At 39.9% G+C, this 19309-nt stretch overlaps 2 protein-coding genes across 3 annotated transcripts in view; one reads left to right on the top strand and one right to left on the bottom strand.

The window, feature by feature from the left end:
• The window catches only part of igsf3 (immunoglobulin superfamily, member 3), a 78140-nt gene extending 73884 nt beyond the window's left edge, over window positions 1-4256 (top strand). For both annotated transcript variants that reach the window (XM_026144082.2, XM_026144081.2), the window contains one exon: window positions 416-4256. In XM_026144082.2, the coding sequence (XP_025999867.2) occupies window positions 416-666 (251 nt within the window). In that variant the 3' untranslated portion in view covers window positions 667-4256. The remainder of the gene's footprint in view (window positions 1-415) is intronic.
• Window positions 4257-13564: 9308 nt separating this feature from the next.
• Window positions 13565-18340, bottom strand: rpe (ribulose-5-phosphate-3-epimerase). The gene is made up of 6 exons (XM_026145745.2): window positions 17506-18340; window positions 17126-17205; window positions 16909-17048; window positions 16594-16728; window positions 14340-14426; window positions 13565-14237 (listed from the first exon to the last, which is right to left on the bottom strand). The coding sequence occupies exons 1-6, from the start codon at window positions 17625-17627 to the stop codon at window positions 14115-14117; spliced, it is 687 nt and encodes a 228-aa protein (XP_026001530.1). The 5' UTR covers window positions 17628-18340; the 3' UTR covers window positions 13565-14114.
• Window positions 18341-19309: the final 969 nt, after the last annotated feature.

Raw genomic sequence — 19309 nt, 5'->3', positions numbered from 1 at the left:
GGTCATTTTGTTTTTCTCCATTACAGAGGGCCACATCATTTTCCTTACTTCCAGATATATACACGCTGATCAAAAAGGCACTGAGCTTATCTAGGAAAAATCTAAGTTCCTTCTGTTTTTGCCAAAACTTGGTAAAACTATTTTTAAAAGCCGGAAATCCTGTTAATTATTGTTTTACACAAATTCTGAGAGGTGTAGTTTTCAATTTCTTTTCCCCCCCACTTATTCTCACATAACCACATATTCATTCATGTGACATCATAGCAGCTTACATATGCTGATACAGCAGCTTCTCAGGTGGAAGAAAGAAATATAATATGTATGTATATATATCAGTAAATGGTGATATTTTGACACATAAATGAGAAACTTTTGAAAGAATAAAACAACTAACGTGTTTATTTTCTGCCAACAGTGTCCACCGTCCAGTCAGTGGTGTGCTCCAATAGCTCCCTCTTCTACTTTGTCTTTTTTTATCCCTTCCCCATTTTTGGCATCCTCCTCATCGCCCTGCTGCTAGTCCGCTACAAGAGCCGCAACAACAGCAAGAGCCAAGAAGGCAAGAACGGTGCTCCCTTACTGTGGATTAAAGAACCTCACCTCAGTTACTCTCCCACCTGCCTGGACCCGCCAGCTCTCAGCCTGCACCCCGGCTCGGTCGACTAAGCAAGGGTCCTGCCCGACTGCCTCGCTTAAATCGTGGATTTAGCCTACACTATGCCAGGGAGCAGATCTGGACTCCACCTTCAGACCTTACTGTCGTTCACTGCTGTGTTGAATTAGTCAATCAGTTGATCAGTTTGAAAATTCACACCCTGGTGGCTGTCTGTTTTATGTTAAAAAAGTGTGTGTGTGTGTGTGTGTGTGTGTGTGTGTGTGGATGAGGTTGTGTCTAGTGTGTAAGCACAATTAACTGTGCACGTGCAAAGTATGGGAAAGGAAGTATCATGAGGCTCTCTCATTTTCTTTTTGTTTTGTCTTTTTTTTGTGAATCTTAATTTCTTAGTTGCATCTTTATTACTCTGAATATTCGTCTATTTTTCAAAAGAGTGCGGGGAGGGAAAAAAACTGTGCACATGAGATCACGGGCCAATTTAGGAAGAACATTTAAGAGAAGGAACTCTATAATCAACTCTGGCATTAAGAGTATGCCAAAAAAAAAGTCTCAGCACTGATCCAGGAGCAGCTACAGCCTTGCCCACTATGCTGGTTGCCATAGTGATGCTTTGCGCCCACTGACTTCGTAGCTGCCGACTTGGTTGCCAGGCTGCATAGAGACAAAGGCTAGGACACACAAGTCTGTGTCCTAAGTGAGGATGTGTGTATGTGTGTTGGCCCACCTGCCTTCACAATGAGTTTAGCTTGGCAGACAGAAACAGGTCCTGGTGTGCCACTTAAACACTGCCAGACACTCTGGCCTTAGTGGGAGACTGTCCCACTCTTCTTCTCCCAGAAAAGAAACTGCAAGCGAAAGAGTGGGAGATGGAGAAATTATGGAAAATAAATGAACAGCTCCCTCCTGCTGAGGATATATGTACTTTAACACAAGTGATTTTTTCTCAGTGCCAAGTCCTCCTTATTTCCTCAACAGCTACTCTTTGAAATTTTAAAGAGGGGGGGGGGGGTTTCAAAGGCAGATTGTAAATACGTCTTCTTACCTCCTGCTGTGGATTTATGGGACTTGTTGGCAAAAACAAAAGAAAAAAATGTACTTATGTTGAATCAGTTGAGTTGTCCTGGTTGAATTTCCACATTCTTGATTGAAATTGAATTCTTGCACATTTCTTTGAATTCCCCCGTACGACCACGAAGTCCTACATCTTTAAAAGATATCAGATGCATATTTTTTTTAAGGGATTTGTATAGCGCCACACTGAAGATTAAAAATGTGTAGATGTATCATAAACCACTAAACACATTATCTGCACATCAGAAGACCAGTTTATGATGACAAATGTTTGACTTTTGTGATTATTCTAAGGTTGTTGTTTTTTTTCTATTTATTGTTTTATACTGTTTTGCATAGCTTTGTAAGATTTTCTTTTTTGCTTTGAATTTCAAAAAAGAAAAAAACTGCTTCTGCTTGTGTTGCCAGGCAACTGCACCAAGCACATATGTCAATAGCCTGTGTGTTGACAATGTGGTAGAAGTAGAAATGCTAGATTTGTCCTGCGCATTTCATACCAGGTTGTCAAGTTCGGTCAGTGTCAAAACACTGTATATCTATAACTATAATGAAATTTACTGTGGCTTTAAATATACAATAGTTGACCAGGCAAGTCACAAAAATAGATTCACGTAAATGCTTATTCAATTTTTTTTTTTTTTTTGCTTGAGTCGCATTTATTTAGTGAAGTGTGATGTAACACCTTAGGTAGGATGTTTGGTCAAAGACAGCGGAACTGTTTAACATGTCTTCTAATCAAGGATTCTGGCTGAAGGCATCCGCTTCAGCTCCCCTGACGCAAGGGAGAAGGGTTGAAAACCTCTGTTGCCTTCTCTGGAGTGCCAGGGGAGGTGTGAAATCCTCTATCCAATGTGGGCCTAACCCCCATTCACTGCCAGACTGGACATGAGAACTCTTGAGAAACGTGACATTATTGTCGTCTCAGTCGTGTCAACGTGTATATTGCATGACAATATTGCAGGAGGAAATTTGATGTTTTGTAAACTTCGAACTCTGTGAATTGTGTTCGTGTGACAGAGCCCAGCCCAGCCCCTCCCCCGCCCCCGCCCCACCCCAAACTTCCTGACCCAAGAGTGAATACGAAGCCCCGGCCCCAGTCATCATTTACGATATCTGACTGCCAATTCTACATGCCCTTTGAGCCTGTGAAATAGATCATTTCAAGAATGGGTGTTGTGGAGACTGTGTTTGATATTTATTGCTCCTATTCGTCTTTTTAATGCTTTGCTTTTATGCAGCATTTCATTAAACATATTTATGTCAAGAAAAAAAACAACAAAAAAGAAGCTACAAGTATGTTTCCTATACTGTGACACGAGCTACACAGCTTCCTAGTTTTTTTTTATTTTCTCCAAATGATCCTTTTCAAGTAGACAATACCATTTTAATCTGAGTGAGGCTGGGAGTTAGAAATGTGATGCATGTGCAGCAAATACAGCTACAACTAACCTGATCAGTGTCATAACAGAACCTGGAGCATCAACTAGCCGTCCATCTGTTATTATGCATATGCCAACATGATTGGATAAACACATTTTTGCGGATCATATCCTATCCCGGGTCAGGTGCAAGGTGCTCGGGGGAGAAAAAAAGTGCCACACAGTGGAAACGAGACAAGTAGTACCAGCTCAAAGGCCAGCAATATAATGAGGCAACATTTTGATTTTTGAAACTAAGCTAATTCTACATGCATAAAACTGGCCTGTTTTGTATACATAGCAAATGACTTCCCCTTTTTTGCATTATGATTTCTCAATGGTCCTAATTTTCTAAGTGTTCTCTCACATGCGCTTGCCTAACAAAGACCTCGGTGGTCAAAATATTGCCTTATTATTTTTGTGTTTGTTTACAACTACATCTCTTGACAAGATTTAAAAAAAAAAAACTCACAACAGGAAGGAAGTCAGTGACATAAATAACTGGTGTGGTTTGACAAAAATGGTTTCCACTTCTTATGGGCTTGCGCTATCGTCAGCGCTAAATCGAAAGCTGGGAAGGAAAAAACAAAAAGTCTACATGAACTCATTTGTTGGTTGAGTGATTGCCTTTTATGAATCTCAGACATTTCCAGGGATGCTGGATGGGTAAATGGTGCCCACAGAACAGCTGCTTCGGCTTTAATGTGTAAATCCCACAATCTGAGACTTAATTCATGCAACATTAATTGTATCTTTCTAGACTTTAGCCAGGAAGTGGAGGATGCGGTTGTGGTTTTTCATGTCACATTGCTCACTACCATCAATAGCGCTGTACACTCAGTCTCTAGTGTTTCTGTGGTAATAATATCACCCATACCTCCCAAGATCTCTCCACACATTCTGACAGTCTTGTAGCTGTGTTTTGAGGGCTGCATGTTCTGGCTGTGTGCTGGTTCCGGATTTAGGTGTAAAACAGTGTGTGTTGATGTGTTCAGTTGAACCAGTGATGCTTTATTTTCACTGATGTATTTTTATATGACCATGGTTAATTTATTTTTCCTTATGTTATTCTATCGAATAGTTACCATTGTGACCATTGAAGAGACACTTAGCTATTGTCAGTTTATTGCAATAAAAATACATTGATTGCCTCTTCCTGTTTTGCTTCCAACCATATACATTTTGCAGAGTTTGGAGATGCGTCATTAAACCGATATATCTATCAGTTCTTTTCACAACAGTCACGACTTGCTGAGCTGCTTTCTACACCCTTGCAAAACATCTACATTTTCTTTAAATGATACTAGCACTATAGGAGGCATGGTTTTTGTTCAGTTAGTGTAAGATTTTTGTCCTTTGCTGGGCAACAGTTACTGTATTCTGTATGTTCTGTGTTCATTTTATGAATGTTTATTTATTCATTTGAGTTTGTGCATAAAAGGAATTTAATCATCATGTTAAAGTATGTATGTAGATCGATATGTTTTTGGACCCTTTTTTTTTTTGTAGGTTCACCTCTGTATACCATTACAGTGAATTTTAACCAAACATTCAATTAATGTGATTGAAGTGCAGACTTTCAGCTTTATATCAATTGATTTATCAAACGCACAGCATTAACAGCCAGTTTTATACAAAGTCCTCGATTGTCAGATGCTCAAAAGAAAGTGAACAATTGACAATCGTTTTTAAATTATAATATATACAAGGTATGAGGTCCAACAAGATGTAAATATAAGTGGAGGATGAGGAAAAAAACAAATCTAACACTGTTGTCAAAATCTACAGTCAAGAGATGCTTTGCTGAATGGAAATACAGATTTTACAACAATGTGCAAACCACTGACTAAAAGATTAACTTGTACCAGAATGATGAGAAGAGAAAAGGGTGGAGGAGACAAACTGCTCATAGTCTGAATCCACATTATCTCAAACATGGTGGAAGCAATGTGATGGCCTGGGCATGTATGACTGCCAATACCAGTGAAAGTGATGGGATTAACTCTGAAGTTTACAGCTCTTTGCTCATATTCAGCTGCAAAGCTGATTTAAAAAGTGCTTCACAGTCTAAAGGGATAATGACCTAAAGCATGCTGCATAACAACCCAAGAGTTTATGTGATGTTCTTCAATGGCCAAATCAGTCACCTGATCTAAACCCATCAGAGGATGACTTTCAGTTACTGAAGACAGAACTAAAGGCAGAAAGATGAGCAGCTATCCAAAAGTGGATGCAGTAAAGATCTAGCAAAGCATCTTTGCTAGATCAAACAAAGGACCAAACATGGCATTGGGTGATGTCCATGGGTTCTAGGCTTCAAAAGGATTGAATACTTTTGTTAAACCTCTTGAATTAAAGCTGAAACTCGGCACTCCAATCACATTTATAGTAAAAACATGTTGCGGTGGTGTACAGAGAAAAAAATTACAAAACTTGTATCATAACTGTAAGGTGGATCTTGGAGATCCTCACGCAAATTAACCAGCAACTTAAAAAAAAAAAAACACTTCTGCAGTTACATAACTCCAACACAGGTGGAATTTCTCAATCTTTTACCGTCACTCCATCAAACACTGCAGCAGTAAACTGTCTTCAGTCAGTCTATGCCATTTGTTTTTCTCCCAAATTCATATTTACCTGTTATAATGCAAAGGAATACCCAGTGATGCCAAGAACAAATTCTGAAATTATCTCCATAAAGCATGGCCACAGAAAAAGAAAGGGTGAGGGAAAGAAATTGTGGTTTGGTTTTCATCTGGTTTTGTTATTCATGCAGATTCTCAACTTGCCTGAAAGGGAGGCCACCGTTAAAGATCTGTTGATGTAGATAGCTAGCACACACTGTTAACACATTGTTGGTTGTTGGGTGTTTTTTTGTGTGTGTGTTTTTTCTGGCAAACTGTGTCGCAACCTCACAGGATGCAAAACACCAATTGTCCCCCTTTGAGCACTATTTCCCTGTCCCAGTTCCTTCAAGATTTCTGTGCTGTCTGTCTCCACTTTCTCAAGCATTCCCTCTATGAGGAAAGATGTGTTTTGCATACAAGTTACCAATAATCACAAATCCATAGTTCTTGCAGAGAATCTAGACACCTAAGGGCACACTTGGGCAGACAGTACTTAACGATCCAGAGCAGCAGGGCAGTAGTCGGGCAAATATATTATGATTTATTACCAATAGAAGAGAGAAAGTGCTGGAGAAAATGCAAAGAAAGGACATTTTCTCTTCTGCTTGCACTATGGTGAGCTTGGATGCATAACAAACAAGGACGGGGATAAAAATGTTTGAAGATGGATACAGATCATGTGTGAATTTCTGCAGGGAATATTCGCCTGTGTGCAAAAACATGTTAGCTTAATCACGGAGCTTAGTATCTGCTACAGACAGGTTGTTTGGTTCTTAGAGAAGAGACATAAGGGAGGCAGAGCTACAAAATTAACACCCTGTAAAGGGTGATTGGTAGATGAGGACTGTGTACAGCTTGTTGCACTCACTGTTGTATGATACCACATTGCTTTGTGTAGTATGACTCACTCGGTGATGTAAGGCTGAATCAGAAAGAACGGGCATGAAATGTTAATCTGCACATTTACTTCTCGAGACATTAGCGTGGATGATGGACAAGAGGCGGTAAAAGTAGAAAACAGTTGTGCCACCTGTACTCTTGAAAATTGCACTGTAATTTGCTATTGATGCCTCAGCAGCAGTCTTTAATCTGTGATCTGTATAAAAGCTGCTTGAGAAAAGAATCAATAGCTCCATTCAAAACGTGTTTGTAAAGGTTGTCCGTTGGGGGGGGGGAAAGGTCAAGAGATTATCATGGACACTTACAGGCAAATGATGTACTGCAGAAGACACCTCTACTGACAAACCAACAACAAAAACCCTGATGGCCCCACATCATTCATTATAGATATAAAACATTCAAACACACACTGAAATATTCTCATCTTATTCATAATTGATACACACAAAATGAGTGTACTTCCACTGGTTCGGCTAAGATGAAGTAAACTGGTGCTAAGGTTGCTGCAACATTCGCTTGGGACCCCAGCATTTAGTCTCTCAATTCTCAGAGGAAGCCGGGAGATTCAGATGCAGACCTAATTAAGATGAGCTTTTAAAGCTTGATGGATGGAATTGCCTTGCAAAATATTTGGTTTTTGTGAAGAAAAAAAAATGAAGAAAGTCCACTTAATCTCTTGAGCTTTTCAAAGCACACAGGACTTTTGACTATGAGAAGGTTTGTTTGCTAGATGTATTTTAGAACGAAGCTTTAGTGAGCGGGAAGAGCAGGGGTGAAGGTAGCGCTGAGAGAGTTTTTAAAAAGACTAGTGCTACCCATTTTATGATGCTGGAAGTACAGCGGTGGTAACATACAACAAAAATAAAGGTGAAGCTTTGCTATATACACATTTAGTGTCGCATTTACACCATGAAAAGCGCCTAAATCAAGTGCGCTGAGGTTGGCGGGAGCATGTATTGCACAAATTTGATCAGCTTTAAAATCATTTCGTTTAAAATAAAAACTGTGTCAGCCAGAGGAGGCTGCTAAATAGAGGCAGAGGAGATTTCTCCTCGTCTGTTTTCTAGAGGCATGAAGGAGATCAAAACATGAAAGAGTAATTGCTTGAAATAAACTATTACCCAAATTTCAGTATAATTTATAGATTTTTCCTGCTCTTTAGACATAATCCATTGCAATTTTGATTAAAATGTTTGTTTTAACCCCTGCAAGGAAGGCAGGAGGGGAAACGACAGCCTGCATTGTATGCATGAGTGTGTGTACATTGAATATACAAAGGTACTGGACCACACCTCTTAATCATTGATGTTTTTAGTCCTGTTGCCATGGGGGTATATAATAAACCAGGCCAGGCAGTTCGGCTTTACAACAGTTGTGAAAGAATGTGTAGCTCTAAAGATCTCATGTAAGTTCAGTGGCTGTAGTTGTAGTAAAATCATTGCATTATTGCAATAAGGTCTATATATTTTCCTAGATATCTCGCAATCAACTGTTAAGTGGTTTTATTGCAAAGTGAAAGTGTTCAGGAACCACAGCAATCCAGTCAGGATGTGGCAGATAAAGCTGACATCATGCTGAGGGGCATAGTCTATAAAAGTCGCCAACACTCCGCTTACTCAATAACTGCAGAACTCCAGACCTCCAGGCATTAATATCAGCACAGAAATTGTGCCCTAGAGCTTCATGGCATGGATTTCCATAGCCAAGCAGCTCCTGTAGATGTAATGTGTAGGTGTCTCAGCACTTTTCTGCATATACTGCAAGTATGCAAGAAGGAGCTTGTGTTGTCCTTCTGAAGGGAGATCCTGCATTAATTTAATGCATGCCAAGACATGCACAACAGTGCACCACCAGAAAACATCCTCCCTAACCAATCAACAGCCACAATACATTATTGATATGACAGTATGTTACTGATTCTCTGTACTACACTCTGTGAGTGCAATGAATGTTTGTAGAGACATAGAAGCAAAATACATTTAGAATTATAGAGTCATGATTTCTGACTTGCAAACAAATTTTGCTTGCAAATTAGAAATTTCAGTGGAGTCATTTCCTTTTTCATTTTTATTCCTCTCTTCTTTCTTTTTTTTTTTTTTTAGTGTTAGCTTGCAACTTGCATTAACCAACTGAGCAGTTAGCTTGTTGTAGCAGAGCTGATGCATTTTTGGCATAATGTACTGTGTGCTATGTCATCATTTGCTGGCTTCTACTGTCACAGCTGAGACTGTTATGGAGGGGCTTTAGAAAACAGCCCAAAATTTTCATGTGACCCTTTTGGACAGTGCATATAAAAAGATGGACATACACCGCCATTTTTAAACTGAATGTGATGAGTAAGAGGCAGACTGACTGAATAAGAGAAGGACAATGCAAGCTAATGGGGTCATTTAATGTAGAACTGAGCAATATGTTATATTTCACAAGCTAAAAAAAAAAGAAGAAGTTATTATTAAAATGTTTTCTGAGGTTATAGATCAATTTAGCCAACCAAGCACAAGACTCGCCTCCTACTGGACATTTGGAAAAATGCATTGCAGACTCAGACGCTACATATACAGATGGCAACACATCAAGCATTCCCATCAAGAACTCAATAAATAACAGTTGTAATGAAATCTAAAAGACTTAATCTAACTTAATCTTTTGTTGAATGTTAAAATGCAGAAATAGAGTAAGTTCCCAGCTAGTGTAAAATAGCATGATAAGTTTGTTTTCCTCCTCTCCAGTTTTCACCAGTCCCCACTAATGTTAACATCAGGGAAGTGCAAAAATCTGTGAAATTGTCATTTAGGTCTCTAGGGTTTGTTCTCTAGGGTCTAATTATAATATTTCATGGCAGTCTATCTAGTAGTACCCTGAGACCAGGCAGCTAAGACCATAGGCCTTACATATAGTTATAAAAAAAAGAGCTATATGCAAGCTAATTGTCACCTTCCAGAAAATGCATTATTTCACACATCAGTAGGCCCTATAGCAGGAGCTGAGAGGCAACGAGGGCAACCCATACCTCCATTACTATCCATTATATCCATTATACATTAACAGTATATTCTACAAAGTAGCCCACCTTGCTGAGAGCTGAAGCAAAAAAGATCTTTTGTAAATTTATCTTAGGCAAGATGTTTTTAATTGTTAATATAATGATGCACATTCAATCAGATGAGCCCTTTATGCATAAGTAAAGTTGGTAAACAGCAAGCTAATCAGTGATGTGCATCTTGTTCTCCTGTGGGATGCCAAGTAATTATGAATGAGCAGGAGCGGGCAAAGCGAGTTCACTAATGTGCCTTTAGTGCTGAAGAAGACTGGAGGAGCAGAAAGATATAATTCTGCTATACAATAATCCCAGAAAAGGAGGAAAGAGTGAAGAGGCAAAGATGGTGCTGCGGGGAATAGATGGAACAAAATAAATGGCAGCAGAGAGAAGAGTAGGAGAGGAAAATACAGAAACATAAAAAACATATTCCCCTGTGACAAGCTAGCTACTTCAAACGGCATCTTTGGATGAGCCAGTTGAGTATTTGACAGCATGTAGTAGGCTTTCCTATCTTGTTTTTCATCTCTCGTGATCATGCATATGGTAAGAGATACCGGTATCAGAATGTCTGAGACCCTGGGGTAAAATTTCCAGATGTAGATGTAGATACTCGTACTCAAACAAGGTGTTAAAGCAAAACCCTGTTGTGGTAATGTGTGAACTGCAGTCTATCGAGACAGGTTCTGGAGGGACATGCTGTTTGCTGATCTGACCACCTTCACTGTTTGGTTGTACACCCTGTGGTACTCTGAAGTCTGCAAACACCTCTGCCAGGCATTGAGACATTCAGCTCTCTGAAGATCAAAAGCTCCGCATGACGGCTGCCTGAATCATTTTTTTAGTGTAAAATCGTTTTGTGGACTTTCAACACCTGCTCTCAGCCATTCCCAGTGTGTGGTGTGTGTGTCCATTGTTTTATTTTGCACAAGGCCAGTAGCATGCTGTGAAAGGCATAGGTACTTTACATGTGACTAGGACAAGCCAAGGGCTGATTGATCTGGGACCATTCTTTTCTGTGCTCCAGTCATTCCCACATCTATTATGGCCTTTAACCACAAATAACAGTACCTCTGGATGTTGTTGTCATGGCTGACTTTGATCTATAAGTTAAGGGCCAGTATGTGAGGTGTGTGCATATGTCCCTCTTTGAGCATCCTCTAACCCCCGCGAACCGGTTCTGTCCTTGTTCCCACTGCTGCTGCCGACATTTCTCTCTCTCTGCTTTTAAAACTTTGTAACAAATCAACAAATGGCATGTAGATAGTGTGGAGAGTGAAACAGCAACTGTCAATTAACTAATAATGACACTACGACATGGCTTAAGTAGTGTGGAGCATGTGTAGGTGCTGCCGACTCACTCACATTGAATTGTCTCTCATTTCCAAGTGGCAGCAACACAGGCATACAAAACGGCTGTCATCCTCTATTAGAACAGAAATCGGTCACAGTAGATTCACCCAATAATGCGCAAACACACATATAATACACAAACTCAACTGTAACACACTCGCACAGTATGCAAACCTCTATATACACGTGTGCATCGACCCTGTAAGCAAAGATGATGACATTATCTGCCGTTATCTGTGATGTTAAAATAAAAATACAGATTTTTAGGCATCAATATTTCAGCAGCTCTGTGAATTGCCTCCAAGACATATGCTGCATTATTAAGAGTGAGCTGCTTGCAGTTTGAAGTATGTCATGGGTGATTCTCATTGACAGGAGGGATTCTTTCAGCAGATAAAGAGATGAGAGAAACCACAGATATATCTCTGGTCTTTCTGGGTGTGCGGGAAAAACAAGGTTCTGGTTCTGGTGATTCAACAAATACAATGCTACGTATCGATTCCTGGAAACACATCCTGCTCGTAAACTTGCATTTCTCCTTGTTCAAACAAATCAGACACTGGCACCACTGCGAGACAGTAATCAATTGAAAAATAACAGCCCCCTTTTTTCAGTGTAATGATTGAAACTGACAGAGCAATAAAAGTCTTTGAAAAGCAGTCAAAGGTTAAAGCAGTGTTGTCGATATGCAGAGAGACAGACGGCTCCTCTTATTCACAGCAATCACTCTGTGTCCAATTATCTGCTGAATTTGTAGCGTTGCTGTTCACACTAGTAAGCCTGAACACACCATAGATTACAGCGCAGAGTTTTTAATCTGGAGGCTTGTAAAATATTTGTTCGTGTTTACAAATGAATAAATATACCCCTGACTATTTAATCAAAAAGGTTTTTGTCCAAACTCGCCATCTTGTGTACAAATGGGAGAGGGGGGGAAAAAAATCAGTGGAAGCCAGTCACGCAGCTTGGATCATGTACTCTAGATTTTCTCTGTGAAGGAGCCATTAATCTCCTTCCACGTGAGTTAAAAGAGCTGTGGAAAATATACCCAGTGACAAGCAGAAGTCTAACACTGAAAACCTGAGTGAGGATTAATAAAAACAGACTTAATATCAATAGTAGAAGAGATCGAGCAGGCTGCTGCAGTGAAATGTAAGATTTAATTGTCGACATATAACACAAGGTTTTATGACAAATTCAAATTTTGTAAATGTATTGCACTAACAAAGAATAATAAGTAAATTGCCCGAGGAAACAAACTGCTCCGGAGTCTGGTGGTACAGCATTGGATCCCTCCTCGTTTTGCCAGATGGCAGCAGGGTAAACAGGCTGTGGTGGGTAATTTTTTTTTTAGTATCCTTTGAGCTGTATGCAGATACCTCACTGTTAACAGTGAGGCTCAACAGATGGATGCTGGTGAAAATCAAAGCATTTTGTGATGCTTCTAGTTAAGTTGCTCTCCACTGCTCCTGAGTAAAAGTTAACAAGAACTTGACATGAAAATTCAGTTTTCTTAAGAAGTACAGTCACTCCTCAGCGTCCTTATCCAGGCAGGTGTGTGCCGGCAGTGACAGGTTCTCTGTGATACTCATTCCCGAGAACTGAAATATGTTCACCTGCTGTTCATCAGCTCCACTAATGTAAAATGGGGTTTGAATTCAAGATTATTGCTGCAAGATTAATGTTTAAGGAGCACCTTACAGTTCTGTCTCATTGAGGCAGCTCCAATTTTATGTCTAAAATATTTACAGTGTGTTAAACTATTAACATTTGTTTCTCTTTCATACTGCTGCAGGCATTACTTTTAAACATGCATCTTTTGAATTATTGTATTAAGACTGGATTTGCAGTAGCCTGTAACATGGACATCCTTCTATTTTCACAAACAGAGAAGTGCCTGCTGGATAAAATTCAGTGTACTCCACATTTTTGACTTGCTTGAAGTGTTTCAACCATTTAAACAGGATCACAACCTACAACACCTTTCTAGTACCGAGTTGGATGCTGATGAGATCTGGTGGCCGTGAAGACCATTTGAGTACAGTGAGCTGAGTCAGCTCAAGAAAGCTGTTTGAGATGATTTGAGCTTTGTGATGTGTTATCTTGCTGGAAGTAGCCGTCAGAAGATGTGTACACTGTGGTCTTAAGGCATGCATAAACGCTGTGGTATTTAAACAATGCTCAATTGGAATTAAGGGGTCCAAATGAGCCAGAAAAATCCCCCCCGACCACCATTTCAGCTCTACGACATACCTGTATTCTTGATGCAACGAAGGATGGATTCTCCAAATCTCCAAAAGTTGATTCTGTTCATCTGCGTGTAGCGTTGGGGAAACCTGCAGTCACCTGAGACTGAAGAAGTCACTTGGATGAGTGATGGAGCGTTTCTCCCACTGAAAACGCTACGTCCAGATGACGTGTTGAGTTAATACAATGTAATTGGCTAACTAGGCATTTGTGTTGTTAAGCAGTGTACCCAATGATATAAGTACATAATGTATAATACACATTTATGGTCAAACTGCAAAGAACACACACTTCCTTTCACTTTTAACTTTTTTAATCTGCAAAATCAAATTTCATGGTTTGATTGAATGGTGTACAATACTTCTACTCAGTATAACAGTAAATAGCTTGTGATTTCAACAACAATGAACGAGTCAAAATTGGATTTTGTGATGTATGAACCATGATATCTGGGCCATTTTATTTCTGTGATTCATAGGGAGAACACAGTGTAAATCAAAACAATACTCAGGAATGTTTACAGAGTTTCTCAGAGTAGCATTGGCTCCAGTCCTGAAATAGATGTTCCTATGCTGAGGTGAGACTCGTTTTGAGTTAACTATTCAGGAGACTGTGGCAAAAAGGATGAAGTTCAAGTTTTAGGAGGCACGACGCAAGTTCACTCCATCAAAGTGATTTGGATTTGGCTGTCAACACACACCCTCCACTGAAGCCCCCTGTTCAGACTTGGACCCTCAACCTCTAACCCAGAAATGTCCATATTGATTCCTTTCTGCTGGCTGCTGTGGTGGTGTTGCTGGGACAGGTAGGTAGAGTGTCGCTGTGAGGACCATAAATAGAACATCTCAGCGGTCCAGCGAGCGTTTCTGGATTGCTTCGGCCACCACGGTGCGCAGGAGGGCGATGACAGAACGAGGGTCATCACTGCCAATCACAGCACTGCCTGACACAATCATGTTAGCCCCTGCCTAGAGCAAATGGGAGCAAACAAAATGTAAGAAAACCTAAAAGCATATACATTTTGATTTTAGACGGTTATTTGATTAGCCTGTCGTGTATGCGTCGTTTACCTCTGCACACTTGTGAATAGAGTCAGGACCGACCCCTCCGTCTACTTCAATATCTAATGATGGGAACTGACTCCGCAGCCAGCTTACCTGGGTCACACATACACAGAAAAGAACTCAAAATGTGCCAAATACAATTTTCACAGATTAGTAGGAGAGCAAAGGCACACAATAATGCCGGTTTAATCACATGCACCCCCCTTCAACAAGACTGCAGGCCAAACAAAACCACTATATTGTGGTAAATATCTGCTTCAATAATGACTGAATAATCTTTTCAGAACTGTCAACAACCAACAGTCTGCACAAATCATACAGAGTGTGCCTTGGATCAGTGTTTTGCTTTTTACACCAAATTTTCACCCACACAAGAGGTCCTCCTCAAAATGGAACACACAGATTCATCTGAAAAGCATCTGTACGTGATCACTACAAAGGCCCGGCAGCACTCATACACCACATACTTCACATATACCTGAACCCATTGCACTGCTTTTTTCTAAGTGTGCAATGCAATATTTTGTATCAGCCTGCTGTGGGCTATGCTTGTGGAAAACCAGCATTGCCCACAGCAGGCTGGCTACAAAGAATAGTCATGGTAAAATACACTAGCAGTTCTAAGTGTTTACATACCAGGACATTTTAAAAAAAAAGATCTGATCCTTGCTTATAATTATTTTAATACAAGCTCAGGTGAGCAATATTACACTGCATATTATACTGTGTCATTATTCATTTAATAAAAAACAAAGCCAAAATTTAGAAGCAGCGTGTGACAATGATTCAGTAGTTTTTAGAAGCACCTCTAGCAGCAATAACTTGAAGTTGACTGCATGATTTTATCGTCTCTTACAGTGTTGAAGGACTTTTGGCCCATTTTTCTTTACAATGTTGCTTCAATTTCTTGAGGTTTGTGGGTAATTTATGTGCAGCTCTTTTAAAGAGCCCACTGCAGCATTTCAATCAGTATGAAGTCTGGACTTTGACTAGGCCATTGCAACACCTTGATTATTTTCTTTTTTCAGCCATTCTGTTGCAGATTTGCTATTGTGTTTCGGATTATTGTCCTGTTACATGACCCAGTTTGGGCCAAGCTGTAACTGTCAGATAGATGCCGTCACATTTGACTAGAATACTTTGATATACAGAGGAGTTCATAGTCGACTCAGTGGCTGCAAAACAAGTCCAAATTATCACCCCTCTGTCACAGTGCTGATAGTCAGTATGAGCTGTTTGTGCTGATATGCGTTTGGTTTTCACCAAATGTGGCTCTGTGCACTTTGGCCAGACATCTCCACATTCGTCTCATCTGTCAAAAGGACACTGGTCCAGAAGTCTTGTGGTTTGCTCAGATGCAACTTTGCAAAGATGAGCTGGGCTGTCATGTTCTCTCTAGAGAGAAGAGGCTTTCTCCTGGCAACCCGTTCAAACAACCCATTCTTGTTCAATCTTCTAATTTTACTGTCATGAACTTTCTCACAGAGGCCTGTAGAGTCTGAGATGTAGCTTTTGGGATTTTTGCAATTTCTTTGAGGATTGCACCCAATAACCTTGGGATAAATCTGCTGGGACATCAACTAATGGAAAATTGACAAGTGCCTTCAATGTTTGCCTTCTATGAGCAAACTTTCTCCCTGTAGAATAACAGACTTCAAATTGTTTGGAAATGACCTTATAACCCTTCCCAGATTGATGGATAGCAATGATCGTTTCTGTAAGATCATGCTGTTATCCTTCCTCCTAGAGAATTAACACACACCTGAATCCTCCAGACCAACAAATTAACAAAACGTCCACTTTTACTTTTTGATTGTTTTATCATTTCACACTTACTGATGGTCAGTTAATGAAGTGTGTTTAATTAGCCGCTCCTGGCTGCTACGTACCCTCTTAATTCATGTGGAAGCACTATGAGTGCATGCTTTCTTTTTACCATGATTATACAGTCTCCTGTGCAGTCTTTAATGCTATGACCATTTACTATGCATTTTTATTTGGATAATTTTAGGGGTAGTGTACAGAGAAACGCACATTGATTTTTTTAATGCATATTCCTTTAATTTCCTTTCTTAAACTTCTCAAATAAGACAAACAATGACCTCACACCTCATATGCTAATGAAGAGTATAGAAACTGCACTGTGCTAAATTGTAAATTCAGTAAGTATGATAAATCCAATTTGTTCTGTTGTGGTTATGTGTAATACTCTTTTTTTTTTTTCAGAAAGGTCATTCTTCCATCTTTGCTTAGTCCTTACCTTGGGCATCATGTCTTCCATAAACTTTTGTCCCCCAAAACCAGGTTCAACAGTCATTACCAGAGCCATGTCGATCTGGTTAGCCCAGGGAGCCAGCTCTTCAACAGTAGTACCAGGCTTAATAGCCAAACCCACCTGTAATACAAGTGAGCGAGGGTCACTTTAACACTCACATGTTTATAACAAATGCCGGGGTTTTATAATTCCCTATCACTACAATTATACAATTACACTATAATTATGCAGATGTCTTTATCGTCAAGGCAGTGAATAAGTAAAGCAAGTCTGTCTCTTCTTTTGGGGTCTTTTCCTCACCTTCATGCCACTCTCTCTAATCTCTTTAATGAGGTTTCCAGGGTTGGTGGTGGCCTCTAAGTGGAAGGTGTACTGATTGGCTCCTGCTGCGGCCATAGGCTTGACCCATTGCTCAGGCCGAGACACCATCATGTGCATATCTGCAACATTCACACTGTCCCAATACTGTGCGGCACAACAATACAATAACAGTGATTGTTTTATCATTAAGTCTCACCAAAGAACGGGTCTTGGCCTACTGACTTCCTCAAACACTCCACCATGGGATGGCCAAACGTGATGTTGGGTACAAAGTGCCTTAAAGAGGAAACAAAGAGAAACTTTTAGATTGCAACTGTTGTGCTCTTCATCTTGCATAAAAAGCTTACACTGACGTCTTGCGTAAGTGTGGAGAAAGCTAAAAATGTCAAAACTACCACGGAGAAGTATAAGGCAATAACACTTTAAAGACAGTCTTGTAATAGTTTAGCCCGGCTTAACTTTTGACAAGCTAGGTTAGCTTGTTGATGTTAGCCAACTTTGGCTCTCAAGTACTGAGCTTGAAATTGGCTTGCTAGCAGCTAGCACAACAGGTAAACTATATGCTAACCAACTGACCCATCCATGACGTCCAGATGCAGGTAATCCGCCCCACACTCCATCATCCTCACACACTCGCTGCCCAAACAGGACAGGTCGCTGCTAAGGATGGACGGACCGATCTTCGCACTGTAAGCCATGCTGCTAATGCTGTATTTCTCTGCGTGCAGCCTGACACCTAACAGGACAAGCTCGCCGTACCGTAAAGCTCAACTTCCGCTGATGACTTTCAAAATAAAATCCAAGAACGGAGAGCGAAACGTCTGGCGTCGTGTCGTGGAGAAATATGTAGCTAGGCAGCATAGACAAGCTTCGAAGATATTTAGGACATCATGCAAGTCTGTGTTTTATGCTAAGAAGAAGTTAGATAAACGTGTGACTGTCTTTAAGACATATGTCTTTTCATTTGTGATATTCTTCCCGTCGATATATATCTTCAAAGTATGTATTATTGCATTTTTATGCTTAAACAAGCTAAAGGCAACTATCCAATTTTAATAAAGTACTAAAATTATGAATGAATAAAGACGTATTTTTTAACATCTTAACTTTTTTCAAAAACTTTCCTGTTTTGCTCTAAGTGTCAGTGGGTAGTTTGATAACTTTCTCTCACGTTTTGTTGTCACACTTCCGCCTTCAGGTTAAGACAATGTGTGCATTTGGACACTAGATGGCGCAGAGCTCATAGCAACGAGCTCCTACATCTATTAGTGGTTTTTATCTGAACAGCAGAAGGCTGATCGGGAAAAAGAAAGATCACAAAGCCTCTTAAAAAAAGAAGAAGAAAAAAATGGTTGAAAAACAAAACAAAACTATAATAGTTATTTCCCCCACAATGTAATAAGTAGGTGCAACAATTTCTAGCAAATCTTTTTTTCTTTTTTTTTTGGGGGGGGGGGGGGGGGGGGGGTTGGTATAGTTTTAGAACAAGGCAAATCCATTTCCTGAGACATCACAACAGATAATTATGCAAACACAAAATAGTAAATGGGCTGCACTTAGATAGCTCTGTTCTACTCGATTTGCACACTCAAATTGCTTTCTGACTGCAAGCCTCATTCACTCATTCCTCACACATATGCAATACAAACACTTTTTCTATGCCTAAGTGCTTTGCCTAACATTCACACAGACTCGCATAGATGCATTGGTGGCAACTCGAGGTTCAGTATCTCGCCTAAGGATACTTAAACACGCAGACTAGGGGAGCCAAGGATCAAACCAACGGCCTTCCAATTAGTAGACGGCCTACTCTACCTCCCGATCTGCAGCTGCCTCAGTCGCTTTAAGTAATTGGATGCTGCTGTAAAAAGTAATTGGATGTAGTAAATAGTGTAAAAAGGCCTGAAATTGTTAAGTTGTTTGTAACCTTTCTGAATTCTAATTGTTTAGCATGCTTTCTGCTCCTGTCTTTTTCTCTGCAATTGACCATTGCTTTATGGTTGAATCTCTCTTAGATTTAACAAGTTTATTCTTATGACCTCTCTCTGTCATAAATATATGTTAGCGTGACTCAATCGCTAGTTTGAAGGCATTAATATAAGTCTGTCTGTGAAGAAAAGTTTGATTGAGTATTACTGAAAAAGGCTGGCTTCCAAGTAAATGAAACAATCCCCCCCCCCCCCCCCCCAAAAAAAAACAAAAAACAAAAAACAAAAAAAACCCAAATACATGTATGTCTCCTAAAAACCTGACACCTGCATAGAAAACGTAAGTCTCCAATAATGTGTTTACATGTTACATCACATTTGGTATGCCCCCATTCATGGTTAGTTGGCACAAGTTGGTATAGAAGCTTAAATGAGTTATAATTCATCTCAGT

Source organism: Astatotilapia calliptera, chromosome 16, assembly GCF_964374335.1.
Source record: "Astatotilapia calliptera chromosome 16, fAstCal68.1, whole genome shotgun sequence".
In the NCBI taxonomy this organism is placed as follows: domain Eukaryota; kingdom Metazoa; phylum Chordata; class Actinopteri; order Cichliformes; family Cichlidae; genus Astatotilapia; species Astatotilapia calliptera.
Note: the sequence above shows the minus strand (reverse complement) of the source record. Positions and strands in the feature narration are given on the sequence as shown.

Bases quoted from the DNA above. Each gene is read 5' to 3' on its own strand.
- rpe (XM_026145745.2), bottom strand. From the start codon at position 17,627: ATGGCTTACAGTGCGAAGATCGGTCCGTCCATCCTTAGCAGCGACCTG. The intron at 17,049-17,125 runs GTGAGACTTAAT...TGAATGTTGCAG, and splicing joins AGGCCAAGACCCGTTCTTTG to ATATGCACATGATGGTGTCT. The intron at 14,238-14,339 runs GTAAACGACGCA...CATTTGCTCTAG, and splicing joins CTATTCACAAGTGTGCAGAG to GCAGGGGCTAACATGATTGT.